Source organism: Callithrix jacchus, chromosome 10 (assembly GCF_049354715.1).
Source record: "Callithrix jacchus isolate 240 chromosome 10, calJac240_pri, whole genome shotgun sequence".
Classification (NCBI taxonomy): Eukaryota; Metazoa; Chordata; class Mammalia; order Primates; family Cebidae; genus Callithrix; species Callithrix jacchus.
In genome coordinates this window covers 18,863,241-18,882,030 of record NC_133511.1, presented here as the reverse complement: position 1 = coordinate 18,882,030, position 18,790 = coordinate 18,863,241, and the positions used below count along the sequence as shown (strand labels likewise).

Genomic DNA, 18,790 nt, shown 5'->3' with positions numbered 1-18,790 from the left:
GCATTTGCCTCTGCCTATTTTATTTTAAAAGTTACTTTTACCTATAAAAGAAATGTCATTTCACTTTGCTTCATGTTTTAAAAAGTTAAACTAGTGGCTTTTTTCCCTGTTATTCCACACATAAATTTACCTAATAAACTAAAGCTTTTGGCAAGATCTGGTTATTTGTGCCCAAACTCCACTGAACCCCAACCTTCTTTCTTCCAAACTCTCACCTACCCACAAACTTTCATGATCTTCAGGGTCTCCAAAGGATCTACTGCCTCCAACTCATTTTCATTACACTCAGTAAAAGATTTTTCAGAGGTAGGACCAGGCGCAGTGGCTCACACCTACAATCCCAGCACTTTGGGAGGCCGAGGCAGGTGGATCACAAGGTCAAGAGATCGAGACCATCCTGGTCAACATGGTAAAACCCCGTCTCTACTAAAAATACATTAGCTGGGCATGGTGGCTCACACCTGTAGTCCCAGCTACTCGGGAGGCTAAGGCAGGAGAATTGCTTGAACCCAGGAGGCAGAGGTTGTGGTGAGCCGAGATCGCGCCATTGCACTCCAGTCTGGGTAACAAGAGCAGACCTCTGTCTCAAAAAAAAAAAAAAAAAAGATTTTTCAGAGGTAAACAAATCAATCAGAGTTAGGGATAGTACAATATCCTCCATGGCAACCTTTTATATAAACTATATCTTTAAATCAAATATCAACTTTCCATTCCTACTAATATAAAATTAAAACCAACTCAATTACTTCTATGTGTTACCCATTCAGGCAGTCACAGACCTGCATTAATATTTGTGTAGTATTTCTCCATTACCTAGGCTGAGAATTCTCCTCATACATTCTCTCTTTTCCCTCCTTGAAGAGGCTTATGGTTTGCTTAGTTTTCTTCATCAAATTCTCCATGAACACCCTAAAGTACTCGTTTTCTCCAAGTGTCTCCATCTTCCCCTCATATCTTGACAAGATAGTACGGAGATGCTGGTAGGTATCTGGTAGCAGGTCTAAGATATAAGGTGGGCTATTCTTTAGCGCCAGCTTTGGGTTCTGACACAACCGCACCACCTGCAACAGATGAAAAAGAAGGGCTATTACTTGGGAGAATGTTAAGGACTCTCCCTTTTTTCATTTTAAGAAAGTTATAAAATATGGACTTTTTGCAAAATATGAAAAATACACGAGAATACAAGAAATAGATCCATAACCCCATTACTCACAGACAATCATTTTAAAATGTTTAGTGGACCCCTAGCAGAATGGGTTTTTAAAACCCTCTGAGAGACTAACGTTGCAGATAACACACAGATCAAACAACTGGGGGAAAATATCCACATAAATGCCTAAAACATGCTAGATGAAATACAGCAAATTACTTTTAAATATACTGCTAATCCCCACAATATTTTTATTTTTATTTTTTTTTAAGACAGGGTCTCCCTCTGTTGCCCAGGTTGGACTGCAGTGGAGCAATCACGGCTCAGTGCAGCCTCAACCTGGCAAGCACAGGTGATCTTCCCACTTCAGCCTCCTAGGTAGCTGGGACTACACCTCTGCATCACCACACCCAGCTAACTGGTGTTTCTGTAGAGACATTCTGGCCAGGCTAGTCCCAAACTCCCAAGCTCAAACAAGCCACCTGCTTGCCTCAGCCTCCCAAAACACAGGGATTACAGACCTGAGCCACTGTGCAGCCATACGCCTATAATAGACTAAAGAAAATTCCCCGGGGCAGAAATAAAGGACAATAATAGACTACAGAAAATTCCCCGGGGCAGAAATAAAGGACATGACTGCCCCCGGAGGTAAATCTCTGCAATCTAAGGGCTTGGGTTTTAACAATCACTTGAGGGACAGGAACAGAGAGGCCTTGGACTCAGTAAAGTATGGAGCTGAGAGTCCTGCATCTGGACTCTCAGAATTTGCCTGATAATTCTTTATCCCATCTTTTACTTTCAACTTTTCTGAGTTCTTATGTTTTTAAGTATTTCTTTTAAAGATTATATAGATACATTTTAAAAATTCAAGGTAATGATCATTTTCTATCTGGTAAGTTCAGTCCATTTTGTGTTTGTCATACAAATAAATTTGGATTTATTCCATCTTGTCTGTGCTTCCTATTTACATGTCTGTGTCCAGAAAAGACAAACTAGTGGAACAGAAAGTCCAGAAACAGACTCACACATGCACATAAGGAAATTCAGTATCAGAGGTGGCATTACAAATCAACAACACAAGAGAAAAAGTATTGAAAAATTTGTTATCCATATGGAAAAAAATAAAACTAGATCCCTTACAAATCACATGAAAATAAATTTCTCACAGCTCTTCTCAACTTCCCAAACTTGGCATAATTTCTCAGTGTCTTGATAACAATTCTATGTCTGCTGCTGTTCTAGCTGTTAGGTTCAAAACAACCTAATCTAATATTAATAGAGGCTAAGTCTGATATTCTCACCTTTATTTCACTAAAATACCTATTTTCTTGTGTCACTAAAAGCTCATTATAAACTTTTTTGAGATATTTAAATAATTCCACTCTCTGGATAGACAGTAACCTATCTTAACCATCTCCCTACCACCCCCAGCTGTGTTTTAACATTTATGTTGTTTTAAAGTCTACTGCTGCAAAATCACAGTGATGAATACGCTTGGGCATTTCATTCTTCCATACATCAGATTATTTCCCTAGGATAAATTCCCATTTAATGAGTAATGATCAAGAACTCTTCAAAAATTAGCCAGGCATGGTGGCACACTCCTGTAATCCTAGCTACTTGGGAGGCTGAGGCAGGAGAAACACCTGAACCCCAGAGGTGAAGGCTGCAGTGAGCTGAGATTGTACCACTGCACTTCAGCCTGGGCAACAGCAAAATTCTGACTCAAAAAAAAAAAGAACTCTTCAAATGATAAGATAATATGAAAACCGTAAGACTACATACGTCATTCTCTATACACCACTGCTTGAACTCTTGTTTTCTTAAGTTTTTGTTTTTTTGTTGTTGTTTTTTGTTTTTTGAGAAAGGATCTTGCTCTGTCACTCAGGCTGGAATACAGTGGCTCAATCATGGCTCACCGCAATCCTCGAACTCCTGGATTCAAACTACCCTCCCACCTCAGCCACCTGAATGAATAGCTGGGATTATAAGCACATGCCACCACATCCAGCTAACAGACCCATATATAAGCCTAGCAAATAAAGACAAACTGAATCAACCAAAACATCTGATGCATGAATATTTTCACAGAAGATTTACGGAACAGGCAAAGAAGTCATCAAAGAGACATGATGCTGAAGCCTAAACTAGAAGTTTTTAAGTTTTCAATCAAATTTTAAAAGAACAAAATAATGTTTTAGTATTTTGACCAGATTGAATAAAATAGTCATATCAAAATGTCTTGCTTCAGGCGAGGCACAGTGGCTCATGCCTGTAATCCCAGCACTTTGGGAGGCCGAGACAGGTGGATCACGAGGTCGAGAGATCGAGACCATCCTGGTCAACATGGTGAAACCCCCTCTCTACTAAAAATACAAAAAATTAGCTGGGCATGGTGGTGCGTGCCTGTAATCCCAGCTACTCAGGAGGCTGAGGCAGGAGAATTGCCTGAACCCAGGAGGCGGAGGTTGCGGTGAGCCGAGATCGCGCCATTGCACTCCAGCCTGGGTGACAAGAGCGAAACTCCGTCTCCAAAAAAAAAATACCAAAAATTAGCTGGATGTGATGGCACATGCCTGTAGTCCCAACTACTTGGGATGCTGAGGTAGGAAGATCACTTGAGCCTGGGAGGTTGAGGCTGCAGTGAACCAAGATTGCATCACTGCACTCCAGCCTGTACGACAGAATGAGACCCTGTCTCAAAACAAAACATAGGCCGGGAGTGGTGGCTCCTGCCTGTAATTCCATCTCTTTGGGAGGCCAAGGTGGGCGAATCATAGATCAGGAGTTTGAGACCAGCCTGGCCAACATGGTGAAACCCCCATCTCTACTAAAAAGACAAAAAAAAATTAGCTGGGCATGGTGATGGGCAGCTGTAATCCCAGCTACTCGGGAAGCTGAGGCAGGAGAATCGCTTGAACCCAGGAGGCAGAGGTTCCAGTGAGCAGAGATCACATCACAGAGATCAAATACAGGTATGGGTTGGTTTGCTCTGTCACTCAGGCTGGAGCACAGTGGCATGACCATACTTCAAACGCAGCTTTGAACTCCTGGACTCAAGAGACATTCCCACCTAGGCCTCCCAAGTAGCTGGGACTACAGGTACACACCACCACACCTGGACAATTTTTTTAAACTATTTTTTTGTACTGATAGGGCCACACTAAGTTACCAAGGCTGGTCTTGAATTCCTGGCCTCAAGTGATCCTACCTCCTGGCTTCCCAAAATGCTGGGATTGTATATAGGCAAGAGCCACCATGCCTGGCCCAAGCTCTTGATGGAAAGAAAAAAAAAAGTCCTTAATATGTATAACCTCTTAAAAAAAAAAAAAAAAAAAAGGTTCCCCAAAGGCCCTATATGACTAACTCTACAGTTAACAAACATCAAAAAAAAAGCGATCTGCCTATATTTTTTAGTGAATTTTACATTGGCAGTCACAGCCTTCAAAGCACAAACGTGAACACTAAGTTTAAAAAATTTCACCAAAAAATTTCTGAAAGATAAAAATATTTTCCTGCTTAGTCTCTTCTCCACTTGGCCAACTTTATTTTGCATTCCAAATCCTGCAGTAGCAAAAATGGCTCCCTTTTGTTTACTTCTGCCTGTACACTTACAGCATCACTCAGAACAATGTTAAAAAGAAACGTGCTTAGCTCTGTGAAACCAACAGTATCCTTGTACAGCTGCCATGCACTCCATTCATAATAGCTTTCTCACTGGCCTAGCTCCTCCCTTTGCTTCTGCCAAGACTCAGTGGTCAATAGAAAAAATTGGGGAAGTGTTATGATCTCAATAAAGAGAAATAAAACTATGCTTGAAAATTGCTAAACTTTTAAAAAGCAAAAAGTTATAGAGAACAATGCCCAAGCCGAACACTGTTGTGGATACAGAATCTTTTCTAACACTAAGGAATTCATAAGCATAGAAGACTAAAGTAACTTCAATAATTTTAACTCTAAAGACTCCAACTTACTAACAGAAGCATTTTTTATTTTCATTTCAACGTTTTCACATGTTGAAAAATGAATAGTTTTATGCTACGAAACAAGTATTCAATAAGTGGAGCTATACATGTAAAATGTCATTACAACTTAAATGGATGAATATTAACCTCCTGCCAAAGGGAGAGGAGGATACCAGTGTACCAGTCCAAAGATCTGGGATCTAGTCTAGTGACTGACATTAACTGGCTATACAATGTCAAGCAAGTTATTTGCCCCTCTGGGTCTCAATTTCTGTCTCTGTAAATCAAAGAGTTAGATCAATTTATTTCTAAAGTCTCTTAAAGCTTCAAATTTTAAAAACTCTACCTCAGAAACTTGAAGAGATTTAACAGGTATAAATACTTTTTTTTTTTTTTAAAGACAGGGTTTCGTCATGTTGGTCAGTCTCGTCTCGAACTCCCGACCTCAGGTGATCCGCCCGCCTCCGCCTCCCAAAGTGCTGGGATTACTGGCATGAAATGAAGCTTTTTTAAACAAAAACTCATAACTGTTTTTCAAACACAATCAGAAAACCGTCCTTTTTTGTTTTTGTTTAATTTTTAAATAAAAACAGAGGTGGGGTCTCACTATGTTGCCTAGACTGGTCTTAAACTCCTAAGCTCAAGCAATCCGCCCACCTCAACCTTGCAAAGTGCTGACATTACCAGCATGTGCCACTGTGCCTTGCCAGACACCTATACTTCTTTTTTTTTTTTTTGAGATGGAGCTCACAGTGGTGTGACATCAGCTCACTGCAGCCTCCACCTCCCAGGTTCAAGCGATTCTCTGCCTCAGTCTCTCCAGTAGCTGAGACTACAGTACACGACACCACACCCGGCTAATTTTTGTATTTTTAGTAGAAACAGGGTTTTGCCATGTTGGCCAATCTTGTCTCAAACTCAGCCTCAAGTGATCCTCCCACTCTAGCCTTCCAAAGTGCTGGGATTACAGGCTTAAGCCACCACATCCGGCCACCTATATATATATATTTTTTTGTACTTTCGTTTTTTTGAGGCAAGAGTTTCGCTCCTGTTGCCGAGGCTGGAGTGCAATGGCGAAATCTCGGCTCACTGCAACCTCCATCTCCCTAGTTCAAGCCACTTTCCTGCCTCAGCCTCCCCAGTAGCTGGGATTACAGGCATGCACCACCAAGTCTTGCTAATATTGTATTTTTAGTAGAGATGGGGTTTCTCCATGTTGGTCAGGCTGGTCTCAAACTCCCGACCTCAAGTGATCCACCCGCCTCGGCCTCCCAAAGTGCTGGGATTACAGGTATGAGCCACTGCGCCCGGCCTCCACCTGTAGTTTTTTTAAAAAACATAAAGTTGGCTGAGCTCGGTGGCTCATGCCTGCAATCCCAGCACTTTGGGAGGCTGAGGCGAGTGGATCACCTAAGGTCAGGAGTTTGAGAGCCTGGCCAATCTGATGAAAACCCTGTCTCTAAAAAAAAATTAAAATAAGTAAAATAAAAAACATAAAGTCAACTGACTATAGGGGGAAAAAAGTGTCATCACTAGACAATAATTTGAAAACCGCCTTTTACTTGTAATTACTGTTCTCAAGTTTTGAGTTCTCAAAACTCCATTCAGGCTCTTGAATTGTAATGACTACATAACATTTCTCAAATACCACCCAACAGCATTTATTAAAAACACCATGCCACTTATAATTCATTACCAATCTCATTATTCTCACCACATTAACTGCAGAAAAATATATTCAATACAATGTATGTTCTGACAGCTTAACCATGCAGTTTTTATAAATAGATTTGATTTTTATTTTTTTGAGACAGGGTCTTACTCTGTCCCCCTTGATGGAGTGCAGTGGCGCCATGACAGATCACTTCAGCCTCGATCTTCTAGGCTCAAATGATTCTCCTCCCTCAGCCACCTCAGTAGCTGGGACTACAGGTATGTGCCACCCCTGGCTAATTTTTTTTTTAGAAAAGGGGTCTTGCTATGTTGTCCAGACTGGTCTTAAACTCCTGGCCTCAAGTGATCCTCCCACCATGGCTCTCAAAGTGCTCGGATTACCAGCATGAGCCACTGAACCCAGCCAGTTCTACTTTTAAAAGGCAAAAATGGTTCCTCATCCAGAGTTATTGATGCAACTTCAAACCAAATACTTAACATAGACTAGAGATCACAGCAGTCCCCCTTTATCTTAGGGGGATGCATTCCAAGACTCTCAGTAGGTGCCTCAAACTGAGGATAGTACCAAACCCAACTGCATCAACCAGAGCACGTTTCTATGCATGTCTTCCATCCACAAATTTAACACCTTTTCCATCTTAACTAAACATTTATCATATACCAGGGCCATGAAGTACAACAGCAAGCCTAGTATAAATTTGTTTCTTTTTTATTTATATTTGTTTTTTTGAGACGAAGTCTTTTTTTTTTTTGAGACGGAGTTTCGCTCTTGTTATCCAGGCTGGAATGCAATGGCGCAATCTCGGCTCACCGAAACCTCCGCCTCCTGGGTTCGGGCAATTCTCCTGCCTCAGCCTCCTGAGTAGCTGGGATTACAGGCACGTGCCACCATGCCCAGCTAAGTTTTTGTATTTTTAATAGAGACAGGGTTTCACCACGTTGACCAGGATTGTCTCGATAGCTTGACCTCGTGATCCACCCACCTTGGCCTCCCAGAGTGCTGGGATTACAGGCGTGAGTCACCGGAGACGGAGTCTTACTCTGTCACCAGGCTGGAATTCAGTGGCACGATCTCGGCTCACTGCAACCTCTGCCTCCCAGGTTCAAGCAATTCTCCTGCCTCAGCCTCCTGAGTAGCTGCGACTACAGGTGTGCGCCACCACACCCAGCTAATTTTTGCAATTTTTAGTAAAGACAAGGTTTCACCATGTTGGCCAGGGTGGTCTCAATCTCTTGACCCTGTGATCTGCCTTCCTCAGCCTCCCAAAGTGCTGGGATTATAGGTGTTAGCCACTGCGCCAGGCCTTTCTTTTGAGACAGTCTCACTCTGTGCCCAGGCTGGAGTGCAGTGACACAATCTTAGTTCACTGCCACCTTTGCCTCCCAGGTTCAAGCAATTCTCCTGCCTTAGCCTCCCGAGTAGATGAGATTTCAGGAGCCTACCACCACACCCATTTAATTTTTGTATTTTTAGTAGAGACAAGGTTTCACCATGTTGGCCAGGTTGGTCTCCAACTCCTGACCTCAAGTGATCCACATGCCTAGGCCTCCCGAAGTGCTGAGATTACAGGTGTGAGCCACCACGCCCAGCCCTTGTATAGATTTCATTTTCCTTCTTCAAAATTATTTTTTTAAATAGAGACAAGGTTTCACATGTGCCCAGGCTGGTCTCAGCCTGGACACAGTGATGCACCCACCTTGGCCTCCTCAAGTGCTGGGATTACAGGCATGAGTCACTGAGGCTGGCCCCTTCTTTACAATTTCATGAGAAGATTCATTCTTACTGTACATTTTAGCAACCTCAGCATATGATTTTTTCTTAAGAACCTTCACCTGCTCACTTAAATGAGCCACTTTCTGGCTTTTCTTTGGATATCTAAAATGAATGCCAAAATCATTACTCTGCTTTGGGGGTCATTAAGTAAAATAAAGGTGACTCAAATACAAGCACTGCAAGACCACGACAGTTGATCTGAGAATCAAAATGGCTACTAAGTGACTAACTGGTGGGTAGTGTAGACTGTGTGGATACACTACCATATCCACAGTATGTATCCACGCTGTACAAAGTGTGTGCTCAGGACAAGAACAGTGTAAGACTGCAAGATTTCCTCTCATTACTCAGAACAGCATATAATTCAGAACTTCTGAATTGTTTATTTCTGGAATTTTCCATTTAATATTTTCAGACCACAGGTAACTGAAACTGCAGGAAGCGAAACTATGGATATGTAAGGCCGGGCGTAGTGGCTCACACCTGTAATCCAAACACTTTGGAGGCCAAGGCGGGTGGATCACCTGAGGTCAGGAGTTCAAGACCAGCCTGACCAACATGGTAAAAGCCCGTCTTTAAAAAAAAAGAAAGAAAGAAAGAAAAAAGAAAAAAGAAAGGACTACCGTAAATGTTTTAATATCACTTTTAGATGCCATACAAATTAAGACACCAGGCACGGTGGCTCATGCCTGTAATCCCAGCACTCTGGGAGGCCGAGGCGGGTGGATCACAGGGTCAAGAAATCGAGATCATCCTGGCCAACATGGTGAAACTAAAAATACAAAAATTAGCTGGGCGTGGTGGCATGTGCCTATAGTCTCAGCTACTCGAGGCTCAGGCAGGAGAAGAATGGCTTTAACCAGGAAGGCAGAGGTTGCAATGAGCCAAGATCAAGCCACTATACCAGCCTGGAGACACAGCAAGACTCTGTCTCAAAGAAAAAAAAAGACACAAATGTGGATGAGGGTATTACAGAAGAGCCTGATTAATCCAGAGTTCCTCCCCTTTCCTATTTTTTTGTCTCCTCAGAGATTAATGGTTTGCCTCATATTGCATAGAGGGTTCCCAGAGCCCTCTACACACCTTCAGTTGTATTGCACAAATTGTAAGTGTGAGTGCCGGGTCATCTTTAACTCCCCAGCAACTACTACATTTATGTTAAGTGTGACAGTGGAGAGGTGTCAACATAATTTTCACTTGAGGTAACTAAGAATCAGCTGCTTCTTTTCCTTTTTCCTTTCCTTTATTTAGAGACAGAGTCTCGCTCAGTTGCCCAGGCTGATGGGCAGTAGCAGGATCATAGCTCACTGCAGCCTCAAACTCCTGGGTGATCCTCCCACCTCAGCCTCCGGAGTAACTGGAACTAAAGAAACTCACCTTCACGCCTTGCTAATTTATTTTTTATTTTTGTAGAGATGGGGTTCTAACTATATTGACTAGGCTGGTCCTGAACTCTTAACTTCAAGCAATCTTCCTGCATTGGCCTTTCAAAGTACGAGGTGTGAGCCACCACATCCAGCCAAAAATTTATAAAGTATTACCTTCATAATTGAAGATCATAATTAAAATCTTAAATAAGATGCCCAACTGCCATTTCTCTTTAAAAAAAAAAAATCCACCAAGCTTATCCAAAATAAAAGCAACTGTGGCATACTGCCTTGTGTATCAAGTCTGATACCTAGGCCTGCTGAATGACATCTCCTGGGAGCTGGTTAGAAATGCAAAATTTCTCAGGCCCCACTCCAGACCTACTCAAAGTCAATATTTTAACAAGATCCCCTGAAATGATCTCAATTCATGATAAAATCTGAGAAGTACTGGTTTATAAGAAATCACTTGACACAGTCTGAACATCAGTTCTAGATCCACATAGAAAACAAAAATATGGACCGGGCTCAGTGGCTCACACTTGTAATCCCAGAACTTTGGGAGGCTGAGGCCAGGGGGATCACGAGGTCAGGGAAGTTTGAGAACAGCCTGGTCAACGTGATGAAAACCCGTCTCTACTAAACACAAAAATCAGCCGGGTGTGGTGGTATGTGCCTGTAGTCCCAGCTACTCAGGAGGCCGAGGCAAGAGAATTGCTTGAACCTGGGAAGTGGAGGTTGCACTGAGCCAACAGCACGCCATTGTACTCCAGCAGGGGCTACAGAGCAAGACTCTCGTCTCAAAAAAAAAAGATAGATGCCCCCCTCTATACCTTTTCCATGCAATTAGGGACACACAAAGCCAAATACTAAAATACTAGCTGGGAGCAGTGGCTCATGACTATAATCCCCACACTTTGGAAGGCCAAGGCGAGAGGATGGCTTGAGCCCAAGAGCTTAAGGACGCAGTGAGCTATAACTGTGACACTGTACTTCAGCCTGGGCATCAGAGCATGACTCTGTCTCTTAAGTAAAAAATAAATAAAAATAAAAATAGGCACTTGGTCTCAAGTCACCTGCTTGGCCCTCTTCCAAGTGTACTAAAAATAAATAAATAAATACATTAAAAAATAAAAACGAAACCAAAAATCTTACAGAGTACCTACTATTATGGAAAGCTCCATGACTGGATACTACAGGAGATAAGCAGGTTACAGGTGCTACCCTCAAGGATTTTACAATCTTGAGAGGTCAATATACATACAGAAAAAATATTGACAGATTTCACACAAAGAAGAACAATATTTAAACTTAAAAGATCCTCAACACTTCGGACATATTTCACCTACAGTCACATCACTTATGTATCATTTATAATGTAATCTCCTGGAGTGACTTAATACCTACCACTATGCTCGGGTATTACAAACACAGGAAGGCAAGAAGGAAGGGAAGCTGTAGTCCAATTAAATGCTATACACTAATTTGCAAATTCTAAGTGCATCTCACTTCCAAAATATAGGCAGTTAACTAAGGTGCTTTTAGGAGGCTCAGGGCAAGCAAGGTGGATAGGGTAAGGCAGGAAAAGTTAATAATCATCTATTAAAAATAGTTTTGGCCAGGCGTGGTGGCTCACACCTGTAATTCCAGCACTTTGGGAGGCCGAGGCAGGTGGATAACAAGGTCAAGAGATCAAGACCATCCTGGTCAACATGGTGAAACCCCATCTCTACTAAAAATACAAAAAATTAGCTAGGTATGGAGGCGCGTGCCTGTAATCCCAGCTACTCAGGAGGCTGAGGCAGGAGAATTGCCTGAACCCAGGAGGCGGAGGTTGCGGTGAGCTGAGATCACGCCATTGCACTCCCCAGCCTGGGTAACAAGAGCGAAACTCCGTCTCAAAAAAAAAAAAAGTTTTTTGGGCCGGGTGTAGTGGCTGACGCCAAGGCCGGTGGATCACCTGAAGTCAGGAGCTCAAGACCAGCCTGACCAACGTGGTGAAACCCTGTCTTTAAAAAAAAAAAAGAAAGGAAGGAAGAGAAATACTTTTTTGGCTGGGCACAGTGGTTCATATCTGTAATCCCAAAACTTTGGAAGGCTGAGGTGGGAGGATTACTTGAGCCCAGGAGTTTGAGACTAGCCTGGGCAACAGAGTAAGACCCTCTAATTTTTTTCTTTTGAGACAGAGTATCGCTCTGTCACCCAGGCTGGAGTACAGCGGCATGATCTTGGCTCACTACAACCTCCTCCCCAGGTGTCACTGATTCTCCTGCCTCCGCCTCCCAAGTAGCTGGTATTACAAGCGTCTGTCACCACACATGGCTAATTTTTGTATTTTTTAGTAGAGACGGGGTTTCACCATGTTGGCCAGGCTGGTCTCAAGCTCCTAACCTCAAGTGATCCACATACCTCTGCCTCCCAAAGTGCTGGACTTACAGGGTTGAGCCACTGCACCCAGCCCAGAAATTTTTTTTTTTAAATGTGTGGGACATCTGTGGATTTGACAGTAAGTTCTTCACCACTTGTAGCATATGAAGTCAAGGTGTGGTGACACATTTAAGATTTTCAAGAATAAAAATAAAGTGAAAAAAGAAGATACTTTATGCTCAAAACATGAAGGGTAAAAGAGATGGTGCAATCTAGTAACATCATAGAAATCTGGAAAGCAGCATATATCCATCCGACTCACACATCAGAAAGCAGCAAGTTTTCAGAGCAACTAGAAATCTGCGATACGGGGGAACAGACAGTACTAAAATCATCTTCCGAGGCAAGTAATACAAGAATAAAACATCCCTCTCCCCATGCTGGAATAGAAAAGCTAGAAGCCTACTTTCCTTGAAACTATCAAACCTGAAAAGCAATTTGAATTGAAACTTTGAGTCCTCATTATTCTTCCCCAATAATCAAACATTCTGCAGAATAAATCCAAATTTGAAGGAGATGAAGATGTAAAGGATTGTATTTGGGCTCCCTTGAAGAACAGGACTATCTAACGTATTCTGCATTTACAGAAACACTTTAAGAATACAGAATACTCCTTTGCACAGGTGCTATATTTCCTATAGTAAATAAAAAAGAAGCAAAAAGCATACAGAATACTCTTATTCTTTAATAAGAATACAGAAACTCTTTAATAAAGAGATTTTTCTTAAGCAGAGGTCACTAATCAATCAGTTTTAATTGTACTGCACCCACACGTCTGATGAGGCACTAATTAGAAAAGTATTTTTTTCTATGCCAGAGGAAACTTTTTAGACCTTAACAATAAATCCCTAAAATGCAAACTAATGAACTTTAGAATCTGAATACCTTCGATGCGTTTTTTAAATGAGTCAACACATTTAAAGTTTCCCTTACACACCCAACTTTCTGTAAGGATTTTATTACAATTTCTAATAATAAAATTAGAATTACACCGCCAATATAATCAACGCACAAATACTTGTGTCATTAATTACAATACCAATTATTTAACGTGAGAAAAACGAGCCCTAAAAAAGTGGCTTTGACATCACTGGCATGCAGTACAGGAGTTTTAATTCACACACAGGACTTATTAAGCATTTAAATTGCACATTACATTGGCTAAGTGCTTAATAATCATTTTATTAGCGGTTTCTAGTCCAAAACAACCCATGAAGAATTTTACAGAAGAGGAACCGAGGCCCAGAGAGGAACCAAAGAAAACCAAATTTTACCCTGGAGGAAATAACACCATTCTGTTATAACATGCCAGATGCTTCTCATCACTTTTCATACGCAATATGAATCCTGCCAAAGTAATTAATTAATATGAAAAATACCAAGAAAACGTATTGAAGTCCCTCTAACAAAGCGATTGACTGCTTAAACACTTAAGTACTTGGGACTAACTACATTTCATTATAGAGACACAACTATAAGGAAGTAAAATTCTCCCAAATGACAAACTTAGTGGCTAAATTTAAAGGAGTGATTTTTGTTCGCATTTGGCAAAAAAAAAAAAAAAAAAAAAAAAGTAATCAAAGAAGCTCATCAAACAAGTCAGTCAGAACCTGTAACACGGAATCAGGACCGTTACCAGAAGAAAAAGAACCCAGCTCAAGCGGTGTGTGTAGCAGGGAGGAAGTTAAGAAGTCAGAATGTGCTGCTGCTTAACAGGCTCTGCCAGTCTATCTTTCAGAAGATAATAGTTCTAACCAGAATTGTGGTTTAATCAGTGCATATCTCAGCACCAGCAATGGATCACGTCCAGTGTTTCTGAGGGTAACAAAAAACTTGAGCCGGCGCTAGGTGTGGAGAAAGTTCTTTCCTTGCCCAACTTAAACATCCCTATGTCTTTTATCTTCGTGTTATATCTCAATGAGAAAGAACTATAAGCTCACCCAGAGCACAGCTCTGGTGAGGTGTCCCTGCGGAGTTGTCCTGACCCCAGGTTCCTCAATCAGAGCCCACGAACCTAATTTCCTAGTCAGATTTCACCCAGCCAAGAGCCCCAGCCGGTGAATCAAACTCTTCCTCACTCCCTCCCTCCTAACCTCCCGGGCCAATTCCGTGACCTACATCCCTACACCCTGCACAGAGCCCCAAACTCTGCACCCCCCATTATACTTCCGCCCCAGTGGCTTCCCAGTTAACCTTCGCCCCAGCCCCCATCCTATCTTTGTCTGGCTACCCCAAACGCGACATCCCAGCGTCCCCCGACTCCCAACGGCAGCCCCTCCCCTGCGCCGCCCTCCACCCTCCCGGCCTCGTCCCCGCCCCCACGCCCCCCGGCTCCCGGCCGGTCACCCCGGCTCCGCGCCTCCCCGGCTGCACCAGACCCGTCCCCTCCCCCGCTTCCTCTGTCCGCTTCTTCTCCTCCCAGCCGCCCTCCGCCCACGCCTACCCAGCTCCCGCGGGCGCTCCGCAGGCCTTTCACCTTGTCCATGAGCTTCCAGCACTTCTCCACCATCTTCTTGTCCACGGTCCCCGGCGGGTGGGGGCTGAGGTGGTGGTGGTGGTGGTGGTGGTGGTGCGGCTGGAAGGCGTCCTTCATGAGCCCAATCAGGCCGCCAGAGCCCGAGCCCCCGGAGCCGCCGCCGCTCCCGGCCCCAGAGCTCTTCTTTACGTTGCCGGCCATGGCTTGGGCAGGTTTGGAGCCCAGGCGGGTGCGCCGGCTCGGCTCAACTGCGAGCTAGGGAGAGAAGCAGGGCGTGAAGGAGGAGCCTCTCCCCGCCGCCGCCGCCGCCGGCTATCCGGGCGGAGGGAGGAGCAGCCGCGGGGAGGGGAGTGGGCGGTGCCGGGTGAGCGCTGGGCGCGCCCCTTCAGAGCGCGCGAGGCCAGGACGGGCGGGGCACGTGCCGGAGGTGGACTGGCTGGCGAGCTCGGAAAAGCGGCGGGCCCCGGCTGGACTGGACAGAGACGCCCCCCGGGCCACCCGCTCCGAGCAGCCCGCGTGCCCACAGCTCCCGGAAAGCAGCGGCCAGCTTTCCGCGCCGGTCTCCCCGGCCCCCACGCCGGGGGCGGGGCGGGGCGGGGCGGGGCCAGGCTGGGGCGGGGCCGGCGCAACCTTCGTGTCTGCGCCCTCTGCTGGAGAAGCGGGGAAACAAGCGCGGGGAGGTCCAAGGTGGAGGCTGCGCAGTAGCCAGAAGCCGAGACTTCCATGCTCCTTGTGAGCTGGAGGTTGGCGCTCCAGGGGTGGGTCATGGGAATGTTTAAATTAAGACAGGTGGTCATGGAATGAGTCTTGATGTCAAGTGTTTCCCCACGCCTGACAAATGAGGAAATCGAGCTTAGAGTTATTTGCTTATTCACACTGTGGGAGGATGGTGGGAGAAAAAGGAAAGTTATTTCTCCACCCCTTGTTATTTTCAATTCTTTAGTAAGACGCGACCAAGGACAAGAATATGAATGCTGCGGCCTGTTCCAGCCGCATTAGGCCCCAGAAAGGCTTGAGACACTCAAGTCAGGAGCTCTTCTTCCAGACCCTTTGACCTCTTGAAAACAAAGCACTTCCCTTTTTTTTTTTTTTTTTTTTTTTTTTTTTTTGGCTCGTGCTAGTTACGTTTCTGGGAATTGACTCTCAAACATATACTTAAGATTTTCCTACTCAGAGCATTGCACCACAGTTCACCACCGCCGGCATGAGGGCCCCCTCAGAAGCTAAAGCTGCTGCCAACTCTGCCTGAGGGGGGTCTCTCTACGCCCAGGGAACAGAAATGCTGTTCCTGGTCACCTCCACTTCTCGGTCAATTACGCTTCTCTAATGTAAAAGTTCCGTTGGAAGAACTTTGAAAATAGGAACTTCCCTTCCAAAGAAGGAAGTGCCCTGCCCCAATTTACTAATTCTGAGCCTCGATTTTGGGAGTTGCAGACCCAGGTGTATCAGTATCAGTTCCGCCTTCCATCCCCCTCCAGCCTGTTCCACAAAGCCCTTGACGGATGAGGGAGTTAAGTTTATTAGGTGCTCCTGTAAAGGGGAAAATATCTTTGAACTCAGGGACCATTCAGCCAGACATCCTGCGGTTGCCATTTAATCGCCTTTTATTTATTTATTTATTTATTTATTTATTTATTTTAATAAAGACGGGGTTTCACCAGGTTGGTTAGGCTGGTCTTGAACTCCCGACTTCAGGTGATCTGCCCGCCTTGGCCTCCAAAGTGCTTGGATTACAGGCGTGAGCCACCACACCCGGCCTTAATCACCTTTATGTAGGATTGATTTTGGAGTCAACATTATTATTTACTATCAGAAGAATTTCCTTTTATCAGTTTCCATCCAGAAAGAGAAGAATCTATGAAGGGAAAATCTAGAGCTCCATCCTTAGTGTCAACCCCTGCTTGCAGGTCCTCCTTTTCTTTTGCCTGGACCATTGAAATCTTTTTCTCCACCTTCAATTCATTCTGCCACCATAAGGCTTCCTAAAGTATAGTAAGACACATCACAAAAAGAACTTTAAATACTTCCCACTGCCTCTGGGATAAAACTGACAATCAAGTTGCTCTGACTCCAAACTAAACAACCTTGTAGTTTTATACTACTCCCTGATACACATGTCCTATGCTAGCTGTCTTACCAAGTCATCAAATACAATTCTTTCTTTTCTTTTTTTTTTTTTTTGAGAAAGAGTCTCTCTCTGTCACCCAGTCCAGAGTGCAGTGGTGCAAACTTGGCTCACTGCAACCTCCGCCTCCAGGGTTCAAGCGATTCTCCTGCCTCAGCCTCCCAAGTGGCTAGGATTACAGGCACCCACCACCGCACCTGGGTAATTTTTGTATTTTTAATAAAGACCAAATTTCACCATGTTGGCCAGGCTGGTCTCGAACTCCTGACTTCAGGTGATCCACCCACCTCCACCTCCCAAAGTGTTGGGGTCACAAGCATGAGCCACCACACCCAGCCAATTCTTTCTTTTTTCATCACCATCACTCAGAGTATTCCCTCAGCCTGAAGTGTGCTTTAAAATCCAATCCATTCAGCCAGAAGCAGTGGCTCATGCCTATAATCCCACCAATTTAGGAGACTGAGGCAGGCGGATCACCTGAGGTCAGGAGCTCAAGACCAGCCTGGCCAACATGGCGAAACCCCATCTCTACTAAAAATACAAAAATTAGCCGGCCATTGTGGCAGGCATCTATAATCTCAGCTACTCAGGAGGCTTAGGCAGAAGAATTGCTTGATCCCAGGATAGTCTTGAACTCCCGAGCTCAGGCAATCCACCTGCCTCGACCTCCGATTACAGTGCTAGGATTACAGGTGTGAGCCAGCATGCCCAGCCAAAACATGTACTGAGAGGGGATTGAACTGTTGATCACACTCATTCCCATTCTGGGTTATGCTAGAGTTGGTTCATCCTGCATCACATCATGTAACGTTGTGGCCTCTTTCTTTTCTTTCTTTCTTTCTTTCTTTTATACTCAAACAAAAAAAATGTTTAATTATTTGATGCTGATACAGTATTTTTTAATTTAAAATGACACAAATCTTTTTGTGCCTTTTGAGGTTTTGTTTTAAGCCACATGCCTATATTATCTATTTAAAGAATAACTTTTGGCAGGCACAGTGGCTCATGCCTGTAATCCCAACACTTTGGGAGGCAGAGGCGGGTGAATCACGAGGTCAGGAGTTCGAGACCAGCCTGGCCAACATCGTGAAACCTTGTCTCTACTAAAAATAAAAAATAGGCTAACGCCTTTTTCAGCCTCAGCACACCAGTACCTAGGTGAATAAAAAATAAATAAATAAATAAAATAAAAAAATAGCTGGGCGTAGTGGCAGGCTCCTGTAATCCCAGCTATTCGGGAGGCTGAAGCAGGAGAATCGCTTGAACCTGGAAGGCGGAGTTTGCAGTGAGCTGAGATTGTGCCATTGCACTCCAGCCCAGATGATAGAGTGAGACTCTGTCTCAAAAGAAAAAATAATAATAGTAACTTTAAAAAAAAATTGCAATTTAAGAACTGTACACATAGGGACACGTCATAAAGCCATAAGCTGCACCAATGGGATCCTAGATCCTCTTTCCCCAAGGGAAGCCAATTTTTGGTTCTTGCCTTTTTCTTATTCCACTTTGCCTTCACTCCAAACCACATCCTCATGCTGCGCCTGAAAGTCCATTGACTGGGCTGGGCAGGGTGACTCACACCTGTAATCCCAGCACTCTGGGAGGCTTAGGCAGGCAGATCACCTGAGGTCAGGAGTTAGAGACCAGCCTGGCCAACATGGTGAAACCCCGTCTCTACTAAAAATACAAAAATTAGCTGGGGGTGGTGGTGGGCGCCTATAATCCCAGCTACTCGGGAGGCTCTGACAGGAGAAAGTCCTGACACGGGTGGCATAGGTTGCAGTGAGCTGAGATGGCACTACTGCACTCTAGCCTGGGTGACAAAGCAAGACTTT

At 44.1% G+C, this 18,790-nt stretch overlaps 1 protein-coding gene across 3 annotated transcripts in view; it reads right to left on the bottom strand.

Moving 5' to 3' along the window:
• The window catches only part of CBL (Cbl proto-oncogene), a 91,477-nt gene extending 76,392 nt beyond the window's left edge, over positions 1–15,085 (bottom strand). The window contains exons 1-2 of one of the 3 annotated variants that reach the window (XM_009006976.5): positions 14,801–15,085; positions 814–1,061 (exon numbers count right to left, since the gene is read on the bottom strand). In XM_009006976.5, the coding sequence (XP_009005224.4) occupies positions 814–1,061; positions 14,801–15,034 (482 nt within the window). In that variant the 5' untranslated portion in view covers positions 15,035–15,085. Of the gene's footprint in view, positions 1–779; positions 1,062–14,800 lie in introns of all 3 variants that reach the window. The other 2 variants (XM_054241353.2, XM_002754434.5) reach the window with 2 other exon arrangements.
• Between the last annotated feature and the right edge of the window lie 3,705 nt (positions 15,086–18,790).